This window comes from Benincasa hispida, chromosome 2 (assembly GCF_009727055.1).
Source record: "Benincasa hispida cultivar B227 chromosome 2, ASM972705v1, whole genome shotgun sequence".
In the NCBI taxonomy this organism is placed as follows: domain Eukaryota; kingdom Viridiplantae; phylum Streptophyta; class Magnoliopsida; order Cucurbitales; family Cucurbitaceae; genus Benincasa; species Benincasa hispida.
The window spans coordinates 3206721-3232648 of NC_052350.1; the positions used below are offsets into that span (position 1 = coordinate 3206721).

Sequence of the window (25928 nt, forward strand, 5' to 3'; positions counted from 1 at the left end):
GCTTGCCCACATTGCCTTATGTCCCAACTCGAGAGGCAGATGACAAGATTTTCCAAAGACCAGAGCATATGGGGACATGTCATTTGGAGTTTTGAAGGCAGTCCTATATGCCCATAGTGCTTCATAGAGCTTGGGTGACCAATCATTTCTGGAGGTACTGACTACCTTCTCCAAGATGGCTTTGATCTCTCTGTTAGAAATTTCTGCCTATCCATTAGTTTGTGGGTTGATATGCGGTTGCAACTCTGTGGTGACATTAAACTTGGTCATAGGTTGGTGATGATGTGGTTGATGAATGTGTGACCTTCATACGGCTAATTAAGGCACGAGGCGTTCCATTCGGGTGAAGATATTTTTCTTGAGAAATTTTTGCCACGTGCTGGATCGTTTCTTAGTACATGCAATGGCCTTACCCACTTCGATACATAGTTAACCGTGACCAAAATGTATTTAATGACCTTCTAAAGGCGAAAATGGGCCCATAAAGTCGATTCCCCATAACATCAAAATAATTCAATCTCCAAGATTGAAGTCAAAGGCATTTCATTTTTCTAGACATGTTCCCCTATTTTTGCTCTTCCGGGACCACTGAGCACATGGGCATGATGGCGTTTCACTGACTCTAGATCATAGTGTTGGCCAAAACATAACCACTCTGTAGGACGATTTTGCGCAGTGGTCTGTGCCCCCCAAAATGTTCCCTTCATAAGTGACTCATGACAAAGCCTCTCAAAAATGTGCTTGGCCTCATGCTTAGGAACGCATCAATGCAAAATATGATCAGGTCCAAGTCGATACAAGAAGGGGTCATCCCAGAAATAAAATTTGACTTTATGTCTCAGCTTCTTTTCTGTTGGTATGTGTAGTCGTCTGGTACTTGGCCGCAAACTATGAAGTTTACAATATCCGCATACCATAGTACATTAACGCATACCAACATCAGCAGCTCGTCAGGGAATCTTTCTTCAATGTCTTTTTCTTTCTTCTGAACCTCACAATTTTCTAACCTTGACAGATGATCCGTGTCTTGGTTCTCAGTGCCCTTCCGATTCTTAATCTCTAGGTCAAATTCTTGCAGGAGTAATACCCACCTTATCAGTCTTGGTTTCACATCCTTCTTCATCATAAGGTTTTTGATCGCAGAATGATCGGTATACACCACAACATTTGTTCCAATTAAGTACTGTCGAAACTTCTCCAGCGCAAATACCACTACGAGCATTTCTTTTTCCGTGGTTGTATAATTTTCCTGCGCGTCATTCAACGTCTTAGCATAATAGATAGGATGCAAAACCTTATCTTTGCGTTGACTCAAGACTGTGCCCACTGCATATCCACTAGCATCACACATCAACGCAAACGGTTGCGTCCAATCTGGTGCAATCATAATAGGTACGGTGATGAGCGCATTTTTCAACGTGTGGAATGCTTCGGCGCATGCATCATCAAAATCATATTCGCGGTCAATCTCCAGGAGCGTACTTAGGGGCTTGCGATCTGAGAAAAGTTGCGGATAAATCTTTGATAAAACCCCACATGTCCCAAAAAACTCCTGAGTGTTTTCACATTGACTCGCAATGGTAACTTAGAAATTACGTCGATTTTCGCTTGATCAACTTCCAATCCTGCCTTTGATATCTTGTGACCTAGCACAATTCCTTCTTCAACCATGAAATGGCATTTCTTCTAGTTCAGAACAAGATTCATTTCAACGCAATTCTTCAAGACTCTTTCAAGATTTGATAAACAGGAGTCATAAGTGTTGCCAAAAATTGAAAAATCATCTATAAATACCTCGACTGACACTTCCAAGAAATCTGAAAATATAATATCATACACCTTTGGAAGGTACCTGGTGCATTACGGAGTCCAAACCGCATGCAACGGATTTAAAATGTGTCGAATGGGCACGTGAAAGTTGTCTTATCTTGATCTTTTGGCGCAATCGCAATTTGGTTATACCCTGAGTAGTCGTCAAGAAAACAAAAGAATTCATTCCCTGCAATTCGATCTAACATTTGGTCAATAAACGGAAGTGGAAAGTAGTCCTTCTTTGTGGCTAGATTTAATTTTTTGTAATCCATACAGATTGTCCACCCCGTAGTTGTCCTTGTAGGCATTAACTCATTCTTGCTGTTGGTGACGACTGCCATTCCCTCTTGCTGTTGGGAACGCATTGCATTGGGCTCACCTAACTACTATCAGATATAGGGTAAATGACGCCTGCATCAAGCCACTTCACTATTTCTTTCTTCACAACCTCCCTCATGGCAGGGTTCAAGCAGCGTTGCCTCTCTATAGATCCCAAGACGAATCTTATGCATGTAATACGACGAACTGATCCCTCAAATATCCGCTAAGGTCCATCCCAAGGCTTTTGCGTTGTTTTTCAGGATTTGGATAAGTGCTTCCTCCTTCTCTTTGCTCAGTGAGCAGATATAATAACCGGTAAAGTGCTATTGCTCCCTAAATACACATATTTGAGGTGCACTGACAACGACTTCAACTCTAACATGGGTGGTTCTTCTAAAGATAGAGTACGGTTCGTTGTACGTTCAGATAGCTTGATTGTTTCAAATCCCGACTCAGTTTGTATTGCTGCGCAATTTTCCTCCCACATTGCGCCGGTCCCAAAGTCTTCTTCCTACGATTCTTCTTGAGGCTTATGCCAATGTTCTTCCTACAATTCTTCAACATATTGATGATTTTCGATATCACCTGGGTATTTCAACGCATTGAGAACGTTGGACTTAACTTGCTGATCATCGACCCTTATGATAAGTTCTCCTTTCTGTACATCAATCAATGCTCGCCCTGTTGCAAGAAATGGGCGACAAAAGATGATAGGCACCTCAATATCAGCTTCCTAGTCTAATATGATAAAGTCAGCAGGGAAGATGAACTTATCTACTTGCACAAGTACATCCTCTATTTTGCCCTCAGGATGCGTTATTGATCTATCGGCTAACTGCAACGTAACTGTGGTAGGTCTTGCGTTGCCAATATTTAACTTTTTGAAGATTGACAAGGGCATTAGGTTTATAATTGCTCCTAGATCACACAACGCATTTCCGACTTCTTTTCCTCCTATTGAGCATGGTAATGTGAAACTTCTGGGATCTTTCATTTTAGTGGGGATGTTGTTTTGAAACAACACACTACATTCATATGTTAACGCAACAATTTCATTCTCCCCGATCTTCCTTTTGTTGGCAAGTATGTCCTTGAGGAATTTCACATAGTTCGGCATCTGTTCGAACGCTTCTATTAAGGGGATGTTGATATGTAAATGTCGGAGAACATCCAGGAACCTCTGGAATTGTTTGCTGTCATCTTTCTTCCTCAGCCTAGACGGAAAAGGTGGAGGATCTCGCCGTATTTCCTATTCAATTGGTTGTTCATTGAGGTCTTGTGCTTTCTATGTTTTTAAGAGCTGGAGTCTAGCTAAAATTCATTCTTTGTAGATGTACTTTCTTCTGAACTGGTAATTCTTTTATTTGTGGTTGAATGGTCATCATTGATGGTTAAGTCTACTAGTCTTGTTACTGAATCTGGTACTGATGGCACGGGAACCATTGTCTTGCCACTTCTCAATGTCACTGGTTGACATTGCTCTTTACCACGTGGCCCTGATGCTTCTAAGCTTCTAGGCAGCATACCAGGCACTTTATTCTTAAGTTCAATCACAAGCTGTTCAATCTGATCCTCCAAATTTCTAAGGGAGGAAGCTTGCGATTGCTTGATTGCCTCGTTCTTCCTAATATATTGTTTCAATAATGTTTCCAAAGACGAGGTACTACAAGAGGTGTTAGAAAAAGACGATTGGTCGTAGGGTGGTATACTCTGAAGATTACCTGGGATGACTGCTCTGATGATCACTTTGACCCCCCTGGTTGTGATTCTCGCCCCAACTCAAAGTTGGGTGATTCCACCAACCAGGGTTGTCAGTGTTGTTGAATGATTTGTTGTGAATAGAGTATACGAATTGTTGATTCAACGGGCAGACTTCCACTGAGTATCCCTCTCCGCATTGCACGCAATTTATTATGGCCATTTGTGTTAACGCATTGGCTTGCGCTGAACTTTGAGAGAGATGTCCTCGTTGAATAGCCATATTCTGAAGGAGCGAGGTCATTGTGGTCATCTGGTCTATCAGGGTGTTCATTGTATCAGCTGGTACAATGGCACCTTCTGCTATTCTTTGTTTCGAACCTCTTTCCTTATGCCCGTTATCTAACCACTCATCTGTATTTCGCGAAATGAGATCTAAGATGATTTTTTCTTTCGTATACGTCTTGTCCATTAATCCTTCTACCGCGGAGGCATCCATAACTGCTTGCGTTGATCGATCTAAGCCATTATAAAAAGTCTCCATCATAATGCAACAAGAATCCCAATGTGCTGACAGTTCTTCACTAATTTTCTGAATCGCACCGAGGCGGTGCTCAAAGTTTCAAACCCTTCTGTTCGAAATTCAACACATCCCTCCATCTCCTTGCGTTTACAGCTGGAGGGAAGAATCTATTCATAAACTTTTCGACCAACTGATCCCATGCGTTGATTTCATTTGGCTCTAGTGACTGAGCCTACCTCCTTGCCTCATCCCGTAATGTATCCCGTCGGGAGTCACACCAGGTATAGAGAATGCGTTGCACATTTCTACGAAGCTGGTCAAATGAGCATGCGGGTCTTCTCCTTGTAGACCTCCGAATTGTCCTGCATTTTGGATCATTTGAAGCATGATCGGCCTTATCTCAAACCTTGCATTCTTCTTAACTGTGGATCTTGAAATTTCAGGCGAGAAGTTATAAAAATTCGGCGTCGCATAGTTTCTCATAGTGATGTTGCGGTCGACAGCAAGAAATACAGGGTCTTGCGCTGGCCAATTTACCCCTTGATTCCCATCGAGCCTCTCATTATTATTTTCCATGTTTCTTCTTCGCCTAATTTGGTTCTGATGTGCTCTTGCGCGAAAAATACACTTGATCTCTGGGTCAGCTTAGAATTTTTGGATTAATTCCAGTACTCATAAATCGTCAGCCTGCTCTTCGCATTAACTAGGCAGTACAAAGAGATCTGTGCTGCAAAATACCACAAAAGTATTCAACACCAACCGTTACCAATCCCCGACAATGGCTCCATGAACTTGTAACAATAAAAATGGATGTTATGTTGTGATGTGTATGTTATGTATCACTTATACACACTAATGATGATGAAAATGATTCAAGTACATGTTGCCATAAACCTTATGACATAAATTTAATCTCTTTTTCTTTATCTAACTCTAACGCATGGTTTATGAATGAAATGAATTATGTGCTGTATATGCGCTTAAGTGATTTGCGATAAAGAGAATTTTATGCGATACTACGTCTAAGTATATGCATTGATAATGCTATGCTCATAGTATGCGGTGAAGTAGTGCGTGTCACAAGTTTCCTTACGCTGAAACCAAGTATAATTCCAATGCAAGTTTCTCATAATGATCCGAGGTCGAACACAGGGATTGTTTTCGTTAATGCGTTACTTATGTGATAAATGTGATCGGTTTTTAACAATGAATAAAGAATGGTGGTTTATACAGGAATATAAATTGCGATAAAATAAAATTTGCATTGATAAGTAAAATTCTAAACTAATATGATACAAGATACAAGATACATGAAACATGATACTGAGGTCGAGAACTGACTGTGAAGTTGTACAAAAAATCGATGTATGCGATGGCAAGTCTTTATGAATGAAGCAGAAAGAGAAAGAGTAAATAGTAAAAACATCGCAAGTTTGTCAATTGCGTTAAAGACGCAACTAAGGTTCCGCTTTCCCTTGGCGTACACCTCTCGGCGATCGACCGCGTCCCCATATCTCTATGGTGAAACAGGGATGAACGTGATGAACGCAAGATTGTTTCCATCACTGGAAATACTTCTTGCTTTAGTTAATGTATTCTTCCAACCTTCTCTCGATAGGCGGAATAACATCTTCACTTCTGCTCTCACAGGTGAAGATGCCATCGAGCATGCTTTAGCTAAACTTAATTATTTTCTTAGCACAAATTAACTAACTCGCTTAATTCTTGCTAATTACTCAGGGGATTAAGAACACACCATGGAGAAAATTGATTATGGATGTACGAAAAGAGACAGAGAGATGACAATGGTGGCTATCATAACATTTAATTCTAAAATTAAGCGTTTGATACATGTTATGAATGAAAGATTAGAGAAGATGAATACAGATGATGAAATAGAGATTAGAAACAAATACGGAAGGAGTTTCAATGTCTTGACACAGATCCCGAATGAAGATTGTGCTTGTCGGCATGTGGAAGTGGTGGAGAGGAAAGCTTCCCTCCCTGGCTTGCTTTCCCGGTAGAATTGACCTTCACACAGAGCTTCAACTACGGGAATTGGAAGGATTCTCTGCTCGGAGACTCACCTCTCGGCCTTGTCTCGTGGTTTTCCCGGATCTACTCTGGACAGTCACTTCAGACTAGCCTCTCTCTCAAAATCAGTATATGCACGTCTCTATGTATAAATATATGTACCAGTATCTGTATCTGTATCTGTATATCTTTCAGCGAATTTGAAGAAGCTATTTATAGGCAAGGCCTTGGTTCTTTGAATTTTTGGTCCCCACTGTATAGTTATGGTAGATCCTAAAAATGGCGGAATGAAAAATTCCTTCTGCTACGCATTCAAACCGTCAGAAATGCACAACTGAAAGCTGTACACTTGTCAGAATCTTCTGCAAATGCGTTACTCTTCACATCTTCGATCTATCGCCGCATATGATGTTGTTTTGATTACCGCAGGCAATTGAAATTGCTTGATTGCTAAAGCTCTTGATCAATTGTCGCATGCGCCGTCATTGCGTTAATCATCTTTTTGTTCTTGATTGATGGGCATAATGCGATCTAGATGCGTTGTTTATCTTGTCTTCGAGCCATGAACGCATGCGGTGACTAATTTCTTGCAAAACAGAAACTAAAACATTCTATTGTACCATCGCAATGGTGTTAGTGGGTGTATTTACAACATTTTATAATTTTCACATTTCTTAGCCAATTTGTATACTATCCACGCTACTTTTTTTTTCTTTTAGCCGTAAGATCTAAATAAAACAGTATAAATAACTTGTATTTGTACAAGTTATTAGAGGCCTGCCAAAATGCATTCGATAGAATAAAGAGGTACCTGATCAGTCCTCCTGCATTAGGAGCCTCAGTGGCGGGCAAGCCATTAATACTGTACATCACAATGCAAGAGAGATCGCTGGGGGCACTGTTGGCATAAGAAGGAGAGAAGGGAATAGAACGTTCGCTCTACTACTTAAGTAGGACCCTAAACGGAGCTAAGATCAACTAATCTCCTATTGAGAAGACGTGCCTTGCGCTCTTCTTCGCCATAGATAAGTTGAGGCTCACATGCAAGCCTTCACAGTCCACTTAATTGCAAAATCTGATCCCATCAAGTATATTCTGTCCAGGCCAATCATCTCGGGGCATTTAGCCAAGTGGGCAATCATGCTTCAACAGTACGACATCGTTTATGTACCGCAAAAGGAAGTCAAAGGGTAGGCATTAACTGACTTCTTGGAAAATCACTCGGTTTCATCAGACTAGGAAGTTGTGTGAAGATTTGCCAGAAGATGAAGTTCTCTTTATAGAAACCTCAAGGCTATTGGTCATGTTCTTTGATGGTGCGGCACGGAGAAGTGGTGCAGGGCCAGGCATCATCCTCATTTCGCCAAAAAAGCATATACTGCCCTATAGCTTCGCACTTGTTGAGTTATGCTCAAACAATGTCGCTGAATACTAAGCCTTGATAATTGGTCTCCAAGTGGCCTTGGAGATTAGGTGGCTTGCATAGGGATTTCGGTGACTCAAATTTGATAATCAATCAACTCTTATGCCAGTTTGATGTAAACCATGAAGACTTGAAACCTTACTTCATTTACACTCGCCAGTTGAAGGAAAGATTAAAAAGCGTGACGTTGGAGCACGTTCCGAGGATGAAAAATAAAAAAGCGGACGCCTTGGCAAACCTAGCTACTGCCTTAATGGTCATGAATAATATGCCCTTTAATATATCGCTTTGTCAGAGATGGGTCATACCCCTGGTCTTGAGTGCATGTGAGGAAGTGAATGCAATATTAGTCTACCTAACCGATGAGGAAGACGGCAGCCCATCATAGATTACCTTGAGCATGGAAGGCTCCCAGGCGACCCTCGCCATAAAATCGAGGTTCGAAGGAGGGCCACGTATTTCATTTACTACAAAGGGGTCTTATACCTTCCATCCCTTCAAGGACTTTTCCTTCGATGCCTCAGTAAAGACGAGTTAGCAAAGGCTTTGAAGGAAGCACACTCAGGCGTACGGGGCTGTCTCTTATACACATCTAGATGTGTATAAGAGACAGCTACCAGCTGAAAAGAATGGGTTACCAATCGCCAGCGATGATCCAGGACTCGATGGCATACGCAAAGAAGTGTAAAGCCTGTCAATATCACGCGAATTCCATTCATCAACTGCCCGAGCCTCTGCATCCGACTATAGCCTCGTGGCCTTTTGAAGCATGGGGACTTAATCTGGTCGGCCCTATAACACCTAAGTCATCAGTAGGGCACTCTTACATCCTCGCAGCCACTGATTACTTTTCAAGATGGGTTGAGGTTGTCGCTATAAAGGAAGCTAAGAAAGAAAATGTGGCAGATTTTATCCGCACTCTTGTTATTTATCGGTATGGTATTCCCCATCGAATCATGATGGATAAGTTGTGTGAAAAATTCAAATTCAAGCAGTACAAGTTGTCCATGTATAACATCGCCGCAAATGGGTTGGTAGAGGCATTTAACAAGACTTTGTGCAACCTGCTGAAGAAAATTGTCTCCAAATCGAAGAGAGTTTGGTAGGAGAAGATCGGTGAAGCGTTGTAGGCTTATCGCACCACTCACCGTACCTCTACAGGAGTCACCTCGTACTTTCTTGTTTCAACCTACTAAACCTTCGAGCCACTTCGAATAACAGTCAACGAAGCTATATTCTCCAGGGACTTTTGTCATTGTGGTCCAGTGGACCTCGCCCTCAATTATACGATGTCCGAGAGTTAGCACTCGATATGGATTAGGGGTCTCCTCATGAATAGAAGATTGCAGGATCCATGCATGCTCCCCCCAGGTCAAGGGCACTTCCATTGATAATTTAGAAAGGATCATGTTGTCATCTAGACTTAGCCAGCGATTAGCGATAGGACTGGCTAATGACTTTGCCACAAGAAGACTAAGTCCTTCCTTTATGGGCAGACTTTGGTCTTTAAGAATCACGAGGTGCCTCTCATCAGAAGAAACGTGCTCGATGAAGTGTATTGGGGTTGATGCCCTAAAGTATCGTGTTCTATAGTTTGTAAATAGTTTGTACGAATGCTTGTGTTGTATAATATATGATATTTTACTTCACATCTTGTATTTTGCTCAGTTGTATGTTTTATTTACTTTACCACAAACCAATAAACTTAAAATCCCTGGTTATTTGTATGTGACTCAAGTATGTATATGGTGACATACAAGTGAATCATATCTTGAGTGATAACCAAAATGGTCTGTAGTATATGGATATAGGAGGGAAACCTTATCCTGGTAACGCTACGGATGCGGCCCACTTTGTGGAATCGCTGTCTCTTATACACATCTAGATGTGTATAAGAGACAGGTTATAGGTGTTGTGACTTGTCACAGATGGTCTGATCCTGATCATTCATGTTGGGGACATGCGAGCGGGGTCGTCCTATACAAAGAATTTGTATAAGACCTGACCACGAAGTGTTAACGTCTCGTTATATCACACCGTTTATGACAGAGATTTCACTTCACTACGATGACCATAGGTAACATGACCTCAATCCTGAGTGAGCTGGTAACTCTTGCCATTGAGGGCAGTTCTTTGATCTGTATGGGTGCATATGCCAAGTCGCCGATTCAAACCTACCATTTTAGGGATCCGTCTGATTTGGGAGCTGGGAACTCAGCTACATAAGATGGAATTCACTCCTTCCACGAGGCAGGGGTAAGTAGATAGATAGCTCTCTTAAGGGCTAATTTCGGGGCTTGAACGATGTGGCGCCACACACCTTCTCTTGGCCTGAGAGGTGTTTCCTATATAGTTGGACTATGTTTTATTGTTCATTAGAGGAATCAGTAGTACTTAAGGAGTGAGATGTAAATATAGGGGAAAAACGGTAATTTGGCCCACCTTAAGCTATGCAATGGTCATCGTACTCAGGATTGGTTATATTCGATGGACACAGAAATATATCTGTGGTAAGAAGAGTTCAACTATTGGTCTTTAGTGGAATGTCTGACAGTTAACAGATGGTGGATCTCGTGCATAAAGAGTTCAGTCAGTTATTCACAGACCGTTGGAGCTTCGAGCCATAGGTCCATTAGGTCCCTTGGACAGCTTGGATAAAGTCGAGAATCAATGTTTGGGTTAATTTGAAATGTTCAAATTGACAAGAGGAAGTTCAATTATATATGATATAATTGGGCTAGTTAATTATATATGATATAATTGGCTAAATGTATGAGATACATTGTTTTGGAGAAAATTAGATATAAATATGATTTATATCAAGTAGAGGAGAAATTACTGTAGTAGATATGTGATATCAAACTATAGGGTAAGAATATAATATGACTATATTTATTAATATTTTAATTGGTTAATTATATAATAATTAACTTAAAATCACGTTCGGACATGCGTTAGTGGGAACTGCGTCAGTTAATGTAACCGATTAATTAAAATGAAATTTGTTTCATTTTGAATGGTTCGTCTGGAAAAAGATCGAGGAGCGCGTTGCTGAAAAGTAATCGATCGCTTAAAATCGAGAGCCTATACAATAGTTGCTCTACGCCTAAATGATCGTTTATCTAGCGCCTAATGATCGCACACTAAGTCTTAAACGTTTAGTTAGCTTACCTAAACAATCATATAGTGTGTCGTATTTACTAAACAATCGCCTTCTATTTTCTAAACGATCGTTCAGTAAATTCTACACGATCGTGTATTTTCTCCTAAACGAAAGCATCTTGCTATATGATAGCATCATTTTCCCTCCCACTTACTTATTACTTACATGATCTGTTCTTCCTCCTTCCTCTACCAAACTCACCAATCACCACGCTTTGGGTTCTCACTCCGAGAATACATGAGGCTCTTTTCTGGTGGTATTGTCCTCGTTGCGTTCATGGTTGTGCGGTTGTTTGTGCTGCTGTAGTGACGAATCTGCTGGGCGTTAGTTGATCGGGTGGAGGTCATCCGCTGGGTTGAGTTCTAAAGTTTGAAGACCGTCTTCAAGTGGTATGTGAACTCTCTCCCTTGTAATTTTTGTTCAAATCATTCCATTAATTGACTGGTTGTTTGCATAACTATGCGTTTGAAAGTATATTGAGTATTTCGGTCACGGTGAAATTGGAGCGATCCGAACGCGCTCATGGAACTCTTGGTAAGAGATCCTTCAATTGGTATCAGAGCCAAGTTCTGATACTCCGATTTCATATGTTGCAACAAAAGGACATTTACGTTTTTGGTGCATGCATTTCTACACTGTTTAATGGTTAAATTGCTGTGGATGTATGGATTAATGGATGTTTTCGTGGATGGTAGCCTCAGTTTGATTTAATTCTTTTACATTTGCGTTTGTTTGTAAAGGCCCCTACATTTTTTTGGGCATCAATAATCGTTATCGAGTATGTATTCAAAGTCTTTTTGAAGTTTTGAGTCATTCGAAGAAGAAGATTGGAGCAAGCGTTGTGGTTTTTCGAGGAAGTAGGCGATCAAGGGTTGATCGCATCGTGCAAACGATGGAGTACGCGATTGCTGTTGATCGCATTGTGCAGACAATGGGGTACGTGATCGCTGTTGATCGCATCGATTAAACGATGGGTATGCGATCAAGGGTTGATCGCATCGTATTGACGATCAGGTACGCGATCGCAGAGTATCGGGTCGTGTAGACGATGAGATGCTCGTGTGTCATTTAACACGTGCACGCGTTGGACGATCGTTTAGGTCAACAAGGTTCATCGCTTAGTAACTGACTAAACGATTGCTTTGTAATGCAAAGTAAATCGTTTACCTGTCACCGCGTTAAGCGATCGCATAGACGATTAGGCTTCGCAGCATCGATGTCGTCTACACGATTGTTTATTTTTGCTTCTATCGTCTAGTGCGCGTTGGACGATCGTCTACCTACGAAGTTTACTACACGATGGAGACCTCCTGGCGGTTCAAGACCCGGTTCGCCTGTGAACCGGTTTGCTCGATGAAAAATGTAATAGATAGGGTTATTTCATTCCGGTTTTTTGTAAAGGCTCATCCCGGTCCATTAGTCCTTTAATTTGTTACATGCGATGTATGCTTTTTATATGTCATATGGTATGCACATATAGTAAATCCCACCTTAGGCTATGCAATGGTCATGCATCATCTCTTTATTGTAATTGTTATAATTTAGAGAAGCATGATTTAAATTATGTAAGAGCATGCTCATGCTTCATATAATAAAAGAGTTATATTTATGCATGCATAAAAAGCATTGACATACATCATCTTTATATTATAATTGTAATAGTATAAGGGTGGATGATAGCATGTTTGCTTCGTTGTTACGCGTTATATAAAAGCTATATATAGTAATGACCGGAAATTGCATGAAGCATGACACATAGGTTACTTTATAATTGTTATAAACACCTTGTTGTGCGCAATGGTTTTAGTTGTTTCTTTTTAAAAGTTAAAGAGAAATTAGAATTAAAAGAAATAAGAAAGACATGCATGCTCACTTAGGTTTAATTCATGGTTTTAAAGTGTTTAAAACTTGTATAACATAGACCTAAGATCATGGTTCTAATAATATTAGCAACCCTAAGGCTTTAATCTTTTAATTAGTTTAATAGGATTAAATTGGCTAATAAAAGGTTAAAGTGTAGCAAATCTATCTATCAGAGACCTTTTCTCCAAGGCAGGTTCTGTCTAGGCTGGGGTATTTAAGTTGACGAAAACGTAACACCCCTACTTGGGAACTTATCTGGAAAGGTGAATTAGATAGATTTGATGTATGCATGCAAGTTAAAGACAGTCCATTAAAGCGTTTAAATATGACTACTTGAAATTGTTCATATTTCATAGACAAATGTTGTTTATGAGCAGAGTTTAAAAAGATGACTTAGACTAAAATCAGTAGCTAGATTGTCTAGGTTAATGAACCCTAGATAGAACATTCAGTGGGAGGTACTTGGGGCATAAGATGCTTCACTTAACCTTTCACATTTCTCCTAAATAGTCCACACCGTGAGATCTACCCTCGGCCTCACGACACCTTTGGTGTGTCCCTTTAATGGATGGTGTTTGGGTAGGTCAATATCAAGGTGGATGGAAAGAGTGTTCATAGTAAGTGGGAGCGGAAAGTGCGACAGCATATCCCTCGGTCTCCCTCGTTAGGTTGAATAAAGTTACTGCGCATTGCCTTGAGGCACCTTGAGAGTGTCCCCCTAAAGGATGGCAGTTTTGCGTATTTCTTTATTTGATCTCCTATAAGAGGATAAGGTAACTTAGTCTCTTGTCCTAATATGCTTCTTCCCTACGGTGGGCTCATTAGGGTGAGACTCTGGCATCGAAAGTGAGCATTTACATGGAATTGTGAAAGGTTAACAGTTCTGAACAGAAAAATAGTGGTTGTTAGGTTCAGTTCCAAGAGTTGGTTCTGCCTAATGGTTAAGAATGTCTCATCCTAGCGAACGGGCAACAAATAACGCCATCGGTAACGTTTATCCTGCCTCACTGGGACAACATTGCAAAATAGAAGTTTATAACTTAGGGTACTTGAAACTATTTTGCAAAACTGATTGGTTTTAAAGTGGTTTAACAAAATCTAATAAAATGTTGTTCGTATTTCCAGCAACCTTTTCAAAATGACAACAGCCACATTGGCATTGTTAAGCGTCGAAAAACTTACTGGAAATAATGTCGCAACATGGAAACACATGATCACGATGATCCTGATCATCGAGGATCTCATGTTCGCTCTCATGGAGGTGTGTCCTCCTATTCCAGCTTCTAATGTCGCTCGAAATGTTTGGGAGGCATACGAGCGATGGACAAGGGCGAATGAGAAGGCCGGAGCCTACATCTTTGCAAGTCTTTCTGAAGTCTTGGCCAAGAAACATGAACCTGTGGTCTCAGCTGGTGAGATCATGGAGTCCCTGCAGAGAATGTTTGGACAACCGTCTGAACAGCTTATGAATGAGGCTCCTAAATACATATTCTGTTAGGGTTTGTGCCCTAAAGTCTCATGTCTAGTAGTTTGTAAACGACTTTGTATGAACACTTGTGATGTATAATATAAATGATATTTACTTCACTACTTGACTTTGCACATTTAGGTTTTACCACAAACCAATAAACATAAAATCCCTAGTTATCTGTATGTGACTCAAGCATGTATGTGGTGACATACAAGTGGATCATGTCTTGAGTGATAACCAAAATGGTCTGTAGTATATGGATATAGGAGGGAAACCTTATCCTGGTAATGCTACGGATGCGGCCCGCTTTGTAAAATGGTCACAAGTGTTGTGACTTGCCACAGATGGTCTGATCCTGATCATTCTTGTATGGGACATGCGAGCGGGGGCGTCTTATACAAAGAGTTTGTATAAGACCTCACAATGAAGTGTTAACGTCTCGTTATATAACACCATTGATAACTAAGATTTCACTTCACTAGGATGACCATACATCTCGTTATATGACCATTGAGGGCGGTCCTTTGATTTGCATGGGTGAGTGGCCAGAATGCCGATTCAAACCTACCATTTTGGGGATTCTTTTGATCTTAGAGCTAGGAACTCAGCTACACAAGATGAAATTCACTTCTTCCCCGAGGCAAGGGTAAGTAGATAGATAGCTCCCTTAAGGGCTGATTCCAGGGCTTGAACACTGTGGTACCATGCACCTTCTCATGGCCTGAGAGGTGTTCACACATAGTATGACTATGTTGTATTGTTCATTAGAGGGATAAATGGTACTTAAGGAGGAAGACATAGAAATATATCTATGGCAAGAAGAGTTTAACTGTCGGTCTTTAGCGGAATGCCTGACAGTTAACGCATGGTGGATATAGTGACTACAGAGTTTAGTCAGCTATTCACATACCGTTGTAGGTTCGTGCTATAGTTCCATAAGGTCCCCTTAGTAGTTTGGATACAAATTAAGAGTCAATTTTTGGGTCAATTTGAAATGTTCAAATTGACAAGAGGGAGTTCGATTGTATATGATATAATTGAACGAGTTAATTAAATATGATATAATTAACTTTATGTATGAGATACATTAATTTGGAGGAAATTGGATATAAATATGATTTATATCTAGTAGAGGAAAAATATTATAATTAAAAATGATATTAATTTATAAGTTATGAATGTGATAAGATCACATTCATTGAATGGTTATAAAGGAAATGGGAAGACGTTTCTTCGTTTTAAATAACGAATGAGTGCATTATAAATAGTAGATGGTGTGTTGATCTTGGTATGCGCAGATATTATGAAAAAGATAGTGTCATTGTTTAGAAAATCAGTGCCTATACGATATGGACTGCATTGTCGCTTACATATACGATATTGCTAAGCAATCGCATACCGATTACACCATCGTGCATTATTATCTAAACGATCTTTTACCTTTTTCCTAAGCGATCATTTAGCTCCCAGTATTTACTAAACGATCGTATAGACGATCGCTTAGTTTTTGCTACGTGATTATTCGGATGATCGCTCACCCTTTTCCTACACGATCATTTACATTTTCCAACACGATTGTTTAGACGATCGCTAACTTTTACTTCACCTAAACGATGAAGTATATATTCTTTGCGATAGACTACCGCATCTCCCACTTGCTTGATCACTGTGTACGATCGCTATTCCTCATTCCCTCTACCAAATCCGAACAAAGCCCATACTTTGGATTCTCACTCCAAGAATACTGAGGCTCTAAGTGGTGTTGTTTTCCCCATTTCCTTCTGTCCGAGTGGTGACTGTTCGAGGTAGACAGTTGGGCTTCAGACTCGATGTGAAGAAGAATCTTCATCTGGTTTGATTTCTTGATCCCTTTAGCATTATGAAAGTATGTTTGAATGTATTTGCGGTAATTCTGTCACAAGGAATTGGAAAGATCTGCTTTCGCTCGTAGGTACTCTTGAATATGAGTTCCCTCAATTGGTATTAGAGCACTCGGATTTCTGATATTCCAATTCATTACTGCAAAAGAATTGCAAATACGTTCTTGGTGGGTGCATTTCTACACTGTTTAATTGTTAAATTTCTGTGGATATGCAGATTTATAGATGTTTTCGTGGATTTTAGCCTCATTTTGTTTTAATTCTTTTACATTTTCGATTGTTTGTAAAGGCCCCTGTGTTTTTTGGCATTAATAATCGTTATCATGTTTGTATTCAAAGTCTATTTGAGTTTTGAATCGTTCGCGAAGAAGATCGGAGCAAGCGTTGTGGTTCTTTGAGTAAGGTATGTGATCAAGTGTTGATCACATCATGCAGACGATAGGGAATGCGATCAATTGTTGATCGCATTGTGCAGACAATGGGGTACGCGATCGCTATTGTTCGCATCGATTAGACGATGGGGTATGCGATCAAATGTTGATCGCATCATGCAAACGATGGGGTATGCGATCGTTGTTGATCGCGTCGGTTAAACGATGGGGTATGCAATTAAGTATTGATCGCATCGTGCAGTTGATGGGGTACGCAATCGCTGATGATCATCATTAATGTACGATAGATCAGGTAAGTGATCAGGCTGCCTTGATCGCATCGTGTCGAAGATCGGTTACGCGTTCACTAGGTAATGGGTCGTGTAGACGATATGATGCTCGCGTATCGCTTAACACGCGCGTGCAATAGACGATCGTTTTGGTCAGCAAGCTTCATTGCTTAGTGACTGACTAAACGATCGCTTAGTAACGCAAGGTAAATCGTTTACCTGATGCCATGTTAAGTGATCGCATTAGACGATCGTTTTGATCAGCAAGATTCATCGCTAAGTAACTGACTAACGATTGCTTAGTAACGCAAGGTAAATCATTTACCTTTCACCGCGTTGCGCGATCACCTAGATGATCAGGCTTCGTTGCCTCATTGTTGTCTACGTGATCGTTTAATTTTGCTCCTATCGTCTAGTCGTGCTGGACGATCGTCTACCTACAACATTTACTACGCGATGGAGTCCTCCTGGTGGTTCAAGACCTGGTTCGCCTGTGACCGGTTTGCTTGATGAAAAATGTAATAGATAGGGTTATTTTATTCTGGTTTTATAAAGGCTCATCTCGGTCCATTAATCCTTTATTTATTACATGCGATGTATGTTTTTAATATGTCATATAGTATGCACATATAGATAAATCCCATATTAGGTCACACATATTCTCTTTATTACAAGTGTTATAATTTAGAGAAGCATGTTTTAATTTACATAAATGCATGCTCATGCATCATATAATATAAGGGTTATATTTATGTATGTATTTTTTTTTACGTTATATTTATAAGCGTTATAAATACTTCGTTATGTGGGATGGGTGTTTTAGTTGTTTATTTTATAAATGGTTATAAAATGAAACTATAACTAAAATAATCAGTAAAAGATTAATATTTAGCAAGTCTATCTATAGTAGACCTTTTGTCGATGGCGGGTTCTGTCTAGGCTGGGATATTTAAGTTGACAGCAACGGAACACCCCTACTTGGGAACCTACCTGGAAAGGTAATTTAGATAGAAATAAAAATGCATGCAAACTAAGGCCAGTCCATTAAAGAGTTTAATGTGACTACTTGGATTTTTTTTAATTTCAAAGACAAAAGTTTTTTTTAGCAAACTTTATAAATGACTTAGATCATAATCAGTAGCCGGATTGTCTATGTTAATAAACCCCTAGGTAGAACATTCAGTGGGAGGTTCTTAGGGTATTTGATGCCTCATTTTCACCTCTCGCGTTTCTCCCACATAGTGCACATCGTGAGATCTACCCTCGGCCTTGAGGCACCTTTGGCATGTCCCCCAAATGGATGGTGTTTGGGTAGGTAAATATCAAGGTGGATGGAGAGAGTGTTCATAGTAAGTGGGAGCGGGAAGTGCGACAACATATCCCTTGGTCTCCCTCGTTGGATTGAATAAAGTTTCTGCGCATCGCCTCGAGGCACCCTGGGAGTGTCCCCCTATAGGATGGCAGTTTTGCGCGTTTCTTTTTTTGATCACCTATAAGGCTGTCTCTTATACACATCTAGATGTGTATAAGAGACAGGTTTTCATCATTGAGGATCTCAAGTTTATCCTTATGGAGGAATGTCCTTCTATTCCACCTCAGGACGCTACTTGAAATGTTCGGGCGGCGTAAGAGCGTTGGACACAGGAAAACGAGAAGGCTCGAGCCTATATTCTGGCCAATCTTAGAGACATGTTGGCCAAGAAACACGAGTCCATGGTCTCAGCAGTGAGATCATGGAGTCCCTGCGGGGAATGTTCGGACAGCCGTCTGGACAGCTCAAGCATGAGGTTCTGAAATGCATCTTCAACTCCAAAATGGAGGAAGGCACATCTGTTAATGAACACGTGCTGAAAATGATGGTCCACTTTAATATGACAGAGATGAATGGGTCTAAAATCGATGAGGGTATTCAGGTTAGCATTATCCTACATTCATTGCCGGAGAGTTTCCTCCACTTTGTCAGTAATACGATTCTTAACAAAGTGGAATACTCCTTTACCACTCTCCTCAACGAGTTGCGACTTACCAATCTTTGTTGAAAAGTAAGGAGAAAAAGGGAGGTGAGGCAAATGTTGTCTTGTCCTAAAAAAAGTTCGATCGAGGTTCAATCTCAGGAACAAAGTCTACACCTTCAACTTCTAACTCTAAAAAAGGGAAGAAGAAGAAGGGTGGTAAAGGGAAAGGGAATGCGCCTGCTAACCCACCACCTGTCGCCCAGAAGAAACGTCTACCATCAGTTGGAAAAGAAAAATGTTTCCACTTTAACCAGGACGGACACTGAAAGAATAATTGTCCTCGTTATCTAGAGGAAAAGAAGGTTGCCAAGGCTAAGGCCAAGGCAGAAAAAAGGGATTAGATCCTGGAGACAATTGAAGGCTGGTGAGATGACAATGAAAGTAGGTACCGGGCACGTCATTTCAGCTGTGGCAGTAGGAGACATCCAGTTTACTTTACAGAATAGGTTTCTTATATTAAAAGACGTCTTTGTAGTTCCTGAACTATAAAGGAACCTTATTTCTGGAAAGTGTATGTTACAATACAATTACACTATTTATTTTAAATTGAATAAAGCGTTTATTCGTAAGGATGATGTTGAAATTTGTACATCTAAACTGGAAAATAACTTGTATGTGCTAAGACCTTTAGCCATAAGTTCCCTCCATAACATAGAGATGTTTAAATCTGCCGTAACTTAATCTAAATGCCAACGAATTTCTCAAGAACCTTGTTGGACATCATTCGTTCGATGATGAGTTACGCTTTTTTTCCTGACTCGTTTTTGGGTTTTGCAGTGGAGACTGCGGTATACATTCTCAACTGTGTTCCTTCTAAGAGTGTTGCAAGAACACATCTGGAGTTATGGAATGGGTGTAAAACCAGTTTACGTCACTTTCGCATATGAGGTTGCCTAGTACATGTGCTTAAGGCAAATCCCAAGATGTTAGAATCACGATCAAGGTTGTGCCTCTTTATAGGCTACCCCAAAGGTACACGAGGAGGTTACTTTAATGATCCGTTCGAAAACAAGGTGTTTGTTTCCACGAACGCTACTTTCCTGGAGGAGCTTTCCAAAGAAACTACGTAGTAAAGTCGTGTTAAGTGAGCTTTCCAAAGAAACTACTGAAGCTTCAACAAGTGTTGTTGAAGGACCTGCTTCATCAACCATAATTGTTGATGATAGTTCATCTGGTAGGTTGATTTCACCTTAAGAGTTGAGGGAACCTCGATGCAGTAGGAGGGTTACGAACCCACCTAATTGCTATCTGGGTTTCAGGAAAATCCTTGTTATGGTGACAGATGGCGACGTTGAGGATCCGTTGTCCTATAAAAAGGCAATGGAGGATGTTGACCGGGATGAATTGGTCAAAGCCATGAATCTCAAGATGGAGTCAATGTACTTCAACTTGGTATGGGATCTTGTAGATCAGCCTGATGAGGTAAGACCTATAGGTTGTAAATGGATCTACAAGTGCAAACGGAGAGCTGATGGGAAGGTGCAAACCTTCAAGGATCGACTTATGAAAAAGGGTTATACCCAGGTGGAGGGAGTTGACTACGAGAAGACTATCTCACCTGTTGCCATGTTAAAGTCCATCAACATGATAGTGCATCGAGGTGACGTGATCGTCACAAAGATCACCTCGGAGAAAAATTTTGCTGATTCGTTTATGAAGGCTCTCATGGCTACAGTGTTTGAGAGTCACCATCAGAGCATGGGTCTACGGGATCACCCGCGGCTGGACTAGGGCAAGTAGGAGATTTTGTTGCACTGGGTTTTTATTGCCTAGTTTATTGTTTTGGGCCTGTTTACTTGTACTCCCCACTTCGCTTTAGGTGAAGTGGAAGATTGTTGGGATTTGTGCCCTGAAGTCTCGTGTCCAGTAGTTTGTAAACGACTTTGTACAAACACTTGTGATGTATAAAATAATTGATATTTACTTCACCACTTGACTTTGCACGTTTAGGTTTTACCACAAACCAATAAACAAAATATCCCTGGTTATCTGTATGTGACTCAAGCATGTATGTGGTGACATATATGTGGATCATGTCTTGAGTGATAACCAAAATGGTCTGTAGTATATAGATATAGGAGGGAAACCTTATCCTGGTAACACTATGGATGTGGCCCGCTTGGTGGAATAGTCACAAGTGTTGTGACTTTTCACAGATGGTCTGATCCTGATCATTCATGTAGGGGACATGCGAGCGAGGGCGTCTTGTACAAAGAGCTTGTATAAGACCTGACCACGAAGTGTTAACGTCTCCTTATATAACACCGTTCCTAACTAAGACTTCACTTCACTAGGATGACCATAGGTAACATGATCTCAATCCTGAATAAGTTGGGAACTTCTGCCATTGAGGGCGGTCCTTTGATTTGTTGGGATTGGTGTCCTAATTCTCTCGGAGTCTTGTTGTTTTGTAAAGATACACATTGTTCAATGAATAAAATAAGTGTTATTTAATTCTGGCATTTACTCATATCCAATAAACAAAGCTCCTTGGTTATCTTATGTGAACTTAAGCATGTATATGTGATATACAAGTGGATCATGCCTTAAGTGATAATCTAAATCGGTTGATAGTATAAGGATTAAGGTGGTATTCCTGATCCTGGTGACACTACGGATACGACCCACTTTGTAGAGGTTTTCAAGTGTTGCAAACTACTACAGATGGTAGACCCTGACCATTCATGTGGAGACGTGGAGGGGGGGTGTCCTATACAAAGAGTTTGTATAAGACTTGGACCACGAGATGACTAGACTCTGTAGATAACGCCGTTGATACTAGAGAATTCCATCTCACCTAAATGACCATAGGTGACACGACCTCAATCCTGAGTCTTTTGTGAACTTCTACCTTTAAGGGCAGTCCTTTGATTAGTATGGATGAGAGTGGCCAGATTGCTAACTCAACATGCCTACGTTTTTGGGGACTTGTCTGATCTGGGTGCTGGGAACTCAATCCATAAGATGGAATTCACTCCTTTCCCGAAGCAGGAATAAGTAGAGAGATTGCTCCCTTAAAGGATGATTTTGGGGCTTGAACAAAGTAGCCACAGCTTCTCTTTGGAAGAGAAGACTCAATCATAGTAGGACTATGATTTATGTTCATTAGAGGGATCAATCGTACTTAAGGAGACAGATGTAGCTACAGGGGCATAACGGTTATTGGCCCAACTGTACTTACGAGCGATCTGTGAAGGGTTGTCGCACTACTGGTTGGTTAAGATGGACACATAATATATCTATAGTGAGGAGAGTTCAGCTGTCGGTCTTTAGTGGAGTGTCTGGCAGGTAATGGATGGTGGATCCCGTGACTAAAGAGTTTAGTCAGTTATTCACGTACCGTTGGAGCTTCGGATCTGCAAGTCTATGAGGTCCCCTTGGTAGCTTGGATTCATGTTGAGGATCAGTTCTTGGTGTTGATTTGAAATGTTAAAATTGACAAGAGGTATTTTGATTATATATGATATATAAGATACATCTAGTGGAGGATTGATGTAAATGAGATTTACATGAAGTACCATGGAATAGAAAAAGAACTATGGTTTATATGTTTCATGAGATGAAATATTAAAACTATAGGTTATAAATATAGTATGATAAGTTGATTATCATTTATGTTTATAATAATATTAATTATTGGATCATGGTAACCGTGGGTTTAAAAAGAGAGTGATTTCCTATTTTGAAAAGAAGTTTTTACAAAAGTTTGAAAAGGATTTTGAGTTTTCTTTTTGGCGAAAAAGAAACTCACGAAGTCATCAAGCAAATACAGATTTACTAAATGACGATTGGGCGAGCTAAACGATCGTGCAGGTACGAGCTAAATGATTGTGCAGTGTTTACTAAACGATCACATAACTTTGCTAGACGATCGGTGGCCCAAGGTACATGATCGTGTAAAGTCTGTATGCGACAGACCGAGTTAAACAATAGAGCTAAGCGATCGCATAGCTTTTTCTAGACGATCGCATAGCTTTATCTAAACAATTGGGCATCGAACTTCTCCTACTTGCCCAGTCGTGTATGCGATCGGTGTTTCCTCCGTTCGTCTGCCTCATACCAAGTCTGAACAGAGCCCACCCTCTAGATTCTCGCAATGGAGCGTGGAGACGCTTTTGCCTATGTTCGTATAGAGTTTGATCTCTGTTCTTTTGTATTGTTCATGCTGTAATTTCGTGAAATATTTGTATAACCGTTTGTTTGAAGTCGACTGTAAATGTATTGGTGATTCGTGATTGTAATTTAGAATAGTTTTGTTCTGCTGCTCATGGAAATATCGTTTCCAATTGCCTTCATGATTTGCATGGGTGCGAGTGGCCAGAACGCCGACTCAAACCTACCATTTTGGGAATTCATATGATTTGGGAGCTGAGAACTCAGCTACACAAGATGGAATTCACTCCTTTCCCGAGGCAAGGGTAAGTAGAAAGATTGCTCCCTTAAGGGTTGATTCCGGGGCTTGAACAATTTGACGCCACACATCTTCTCTTGGCCCGAGAGGTGTTCACACATAATTGGACTATGTTGTATTGTTCATTAAAGGAATCAATGGTACTTAAGAAGAGAGTTGTAAGTACATAGGCAAAACGGTAATTTGGTCCAGTTATACTTACGAGCATTTGTGAAGGGTCATCGTACTCATGATTGGTTATATCCGATGGACATAGAAATATATATATGGTAAGAAGAGTTCAAATGTTTGTCTTTATTATAATGCCTGACAGTTAACAGATGGTGGATCTCGTGGCTAAAAAGTTTAGTCAGCTATTCACGGACTGTTGGAGCTTCGAGCCACAGGTCCATTAGATCCCCTAGGAAGCTTGGATAGAGTCGAGAACCAGTGTTTGGGTTAATTTGAAATGTTCAAATTGACAAGAGAAAGTTTGATTGTATATGATATAATTTGACTAGTTAGTTATATATGATATAATTGGCAAAATGTATGAGATGCATTATTTTGGAGTAAATTAGATATAAATATGATTTATATCAAGTAGAGGAGAAATTACTATAGTAGATATATGATATCAAACTATAAGGTAAAAATATAATATGATTATATTTATTAATATTTTAATTGGTTAATTATATGATAATTAACCAAAATCACGTTCGGACATTGATGACGAGAAATTAGAAGTCAATTACTCGACAACTAAAATTTCGTGGACGCAATATGCGATGCATGTTCTTAAGGTATGCGTTGATTGTCATGCGTCGATGGTCAATCATTGGAATGACTATGCGTTAATGAATGTATGCAATGATCATGCATCCTGTCACAAGTTTTCTTGGCCTCACGCCAAGTATAACACGAACACAAGTTTCTCGGGTGATCCGAGATCGAACATAGGGACTTATAGTAAGATGTATGCGGTAATATGCATGCGGCGGTTGAATAAAAGAATGGATGGGAGGTTGCTAAGCTAACACTACTCCTACTCCTAGCTAACAGACAACGCAATGAGAATATGAAAGAGAGGTAGATACACTACTACTCATGACATGAAACAAATGAATGGGAAAATAGATAAAATGTGGAGATGATTTCATTGCAACCCTTAAGAGTGACCGCCAGGGTAACCTTAGTCAATGCAAGCCATGCGATCATGCTACACACACTAAAAGCCTAAATCTAGGACGTATGTGGTGAGTATGCATAAGTGTCGAGATGACCACATACAACCACCATATCCTATTTCCTAGACGCATGCAATATTCTATCCGTAGGGTACATACGTTGTGTGAAAGACAATGGAGCTTATCTCTAAGTTCCCCATTCTTGCCTATGCATTCCAATCCGCTCTCTCAAGTTTTAGATTTGGGTTTTAGACTATTCTCTCAAGTATGCCTAAATGATGAATGATGTGCTCATAGACAAGGTAATCGTATGAACTTTGCTGATATAAGATTATTCCTATCTCTAGTGAACAATGACTTACATTGCTTAATGCGATCAACCACTTACCCTCTCGGGTAGTTAGTTATTACTGACTTTACTCATAAACAAGCATTGCATCCGCCTATAGGCAGACGTTGCTACAGCTTCGCACTAAGCAAATAAGGTTTTCTCACACACTCATGCAATATACACCTCTCAGTGGTTTGCAACATGCTTTATATCCCTAATCCACATGACTAAGTATGCGATACTCTAGTAATCTCACTAAGTGATGCAATGAAAGTTAAAGATGCTAAGGAAAGAAGATGGAGATGGAGTTAAAGGAAATACAGAAATGCATTGAACACATCATGTATTAATTCCTTATCACAAAATGTATACAATAAAATGTAAGAAAATGAGAGAAAAATGAAATGACCGGCTGGAAATGCGTCAAGGCTGCCGGTGATGCCATTAATGGGCGGAGGAGCTGACTCTCTCGAGATCTAGCTCCGGTTAAAGGCTCCAGTCGTTGATGACATGCAGAAATACATGTCATCTTAGGGCTTTTACTTAGATTTATGAAGGTTGTTAGGCAGTATATGCCGCAATCATGATAGAATTCACGAAAAAGTGAGCTTTCGTCGATCAGCATGTCAAATCTCTACTAACCCATTATTTTGCGTTAATTATGCATTCAATGTTCTATTTTTGTAGTTAATGCTAGAAATGGACGCAAATGCGGAAACCAGACCACCGCATAAACGACCACATGCAGAGAAACTCTCCATCACAAAGGCAAATGCATCAATCAACGCATGGATGTTGCGGTAATCAGTCGTATGCATCTATCGCATGGGAGTTACGTGTGTCAAGCGATTGCAATCATCATGTAGAGTTGCGGTATTAAGCGAATGCGCTCATTGAATGATTGCGGCTACGCGAAAATGCATACTAATGGGATCAATGCAAGGTAAGTGGAATGAACACATCAACGCATCTACCTCGAGAAAATCCAAGGCTGATGCTGACATTTCACCTACCACGCCGTTAGTGGCAGAGGTTCAGAAAGGACTAACGCGTCGAACATCAGACTCAGAGCAGTCCAATTAATGTTGTCGGTGACCCAAGCTCTATAAATATAAGCCGATGAGCTGAAATTCAAGTTATCCGGGGATGATCC

At 40.3% G+C, this 25928-nt stretch overlaps 1 protein-coding gene across 1 annotated transcript; it reads left to right on the plus strand.

Annotated features, from left to right (window-relative positions):
- Window positions 1-8476: 8476 nt before the first annotated feature.
- On the plus strand, window positions 8477-8917 carry LOC120071177. The gene has a single exon (XM_039023287.1). It carries the CDS (start codon window positions 8477-8479, stop codon window positions 8915-8917), a length of 441 nt encoding a protein of 146 aa, XP_038879215.1.
- The last annotated feature ends 17011 nt before the right edge of the window (window positions 8918-25928 follow it).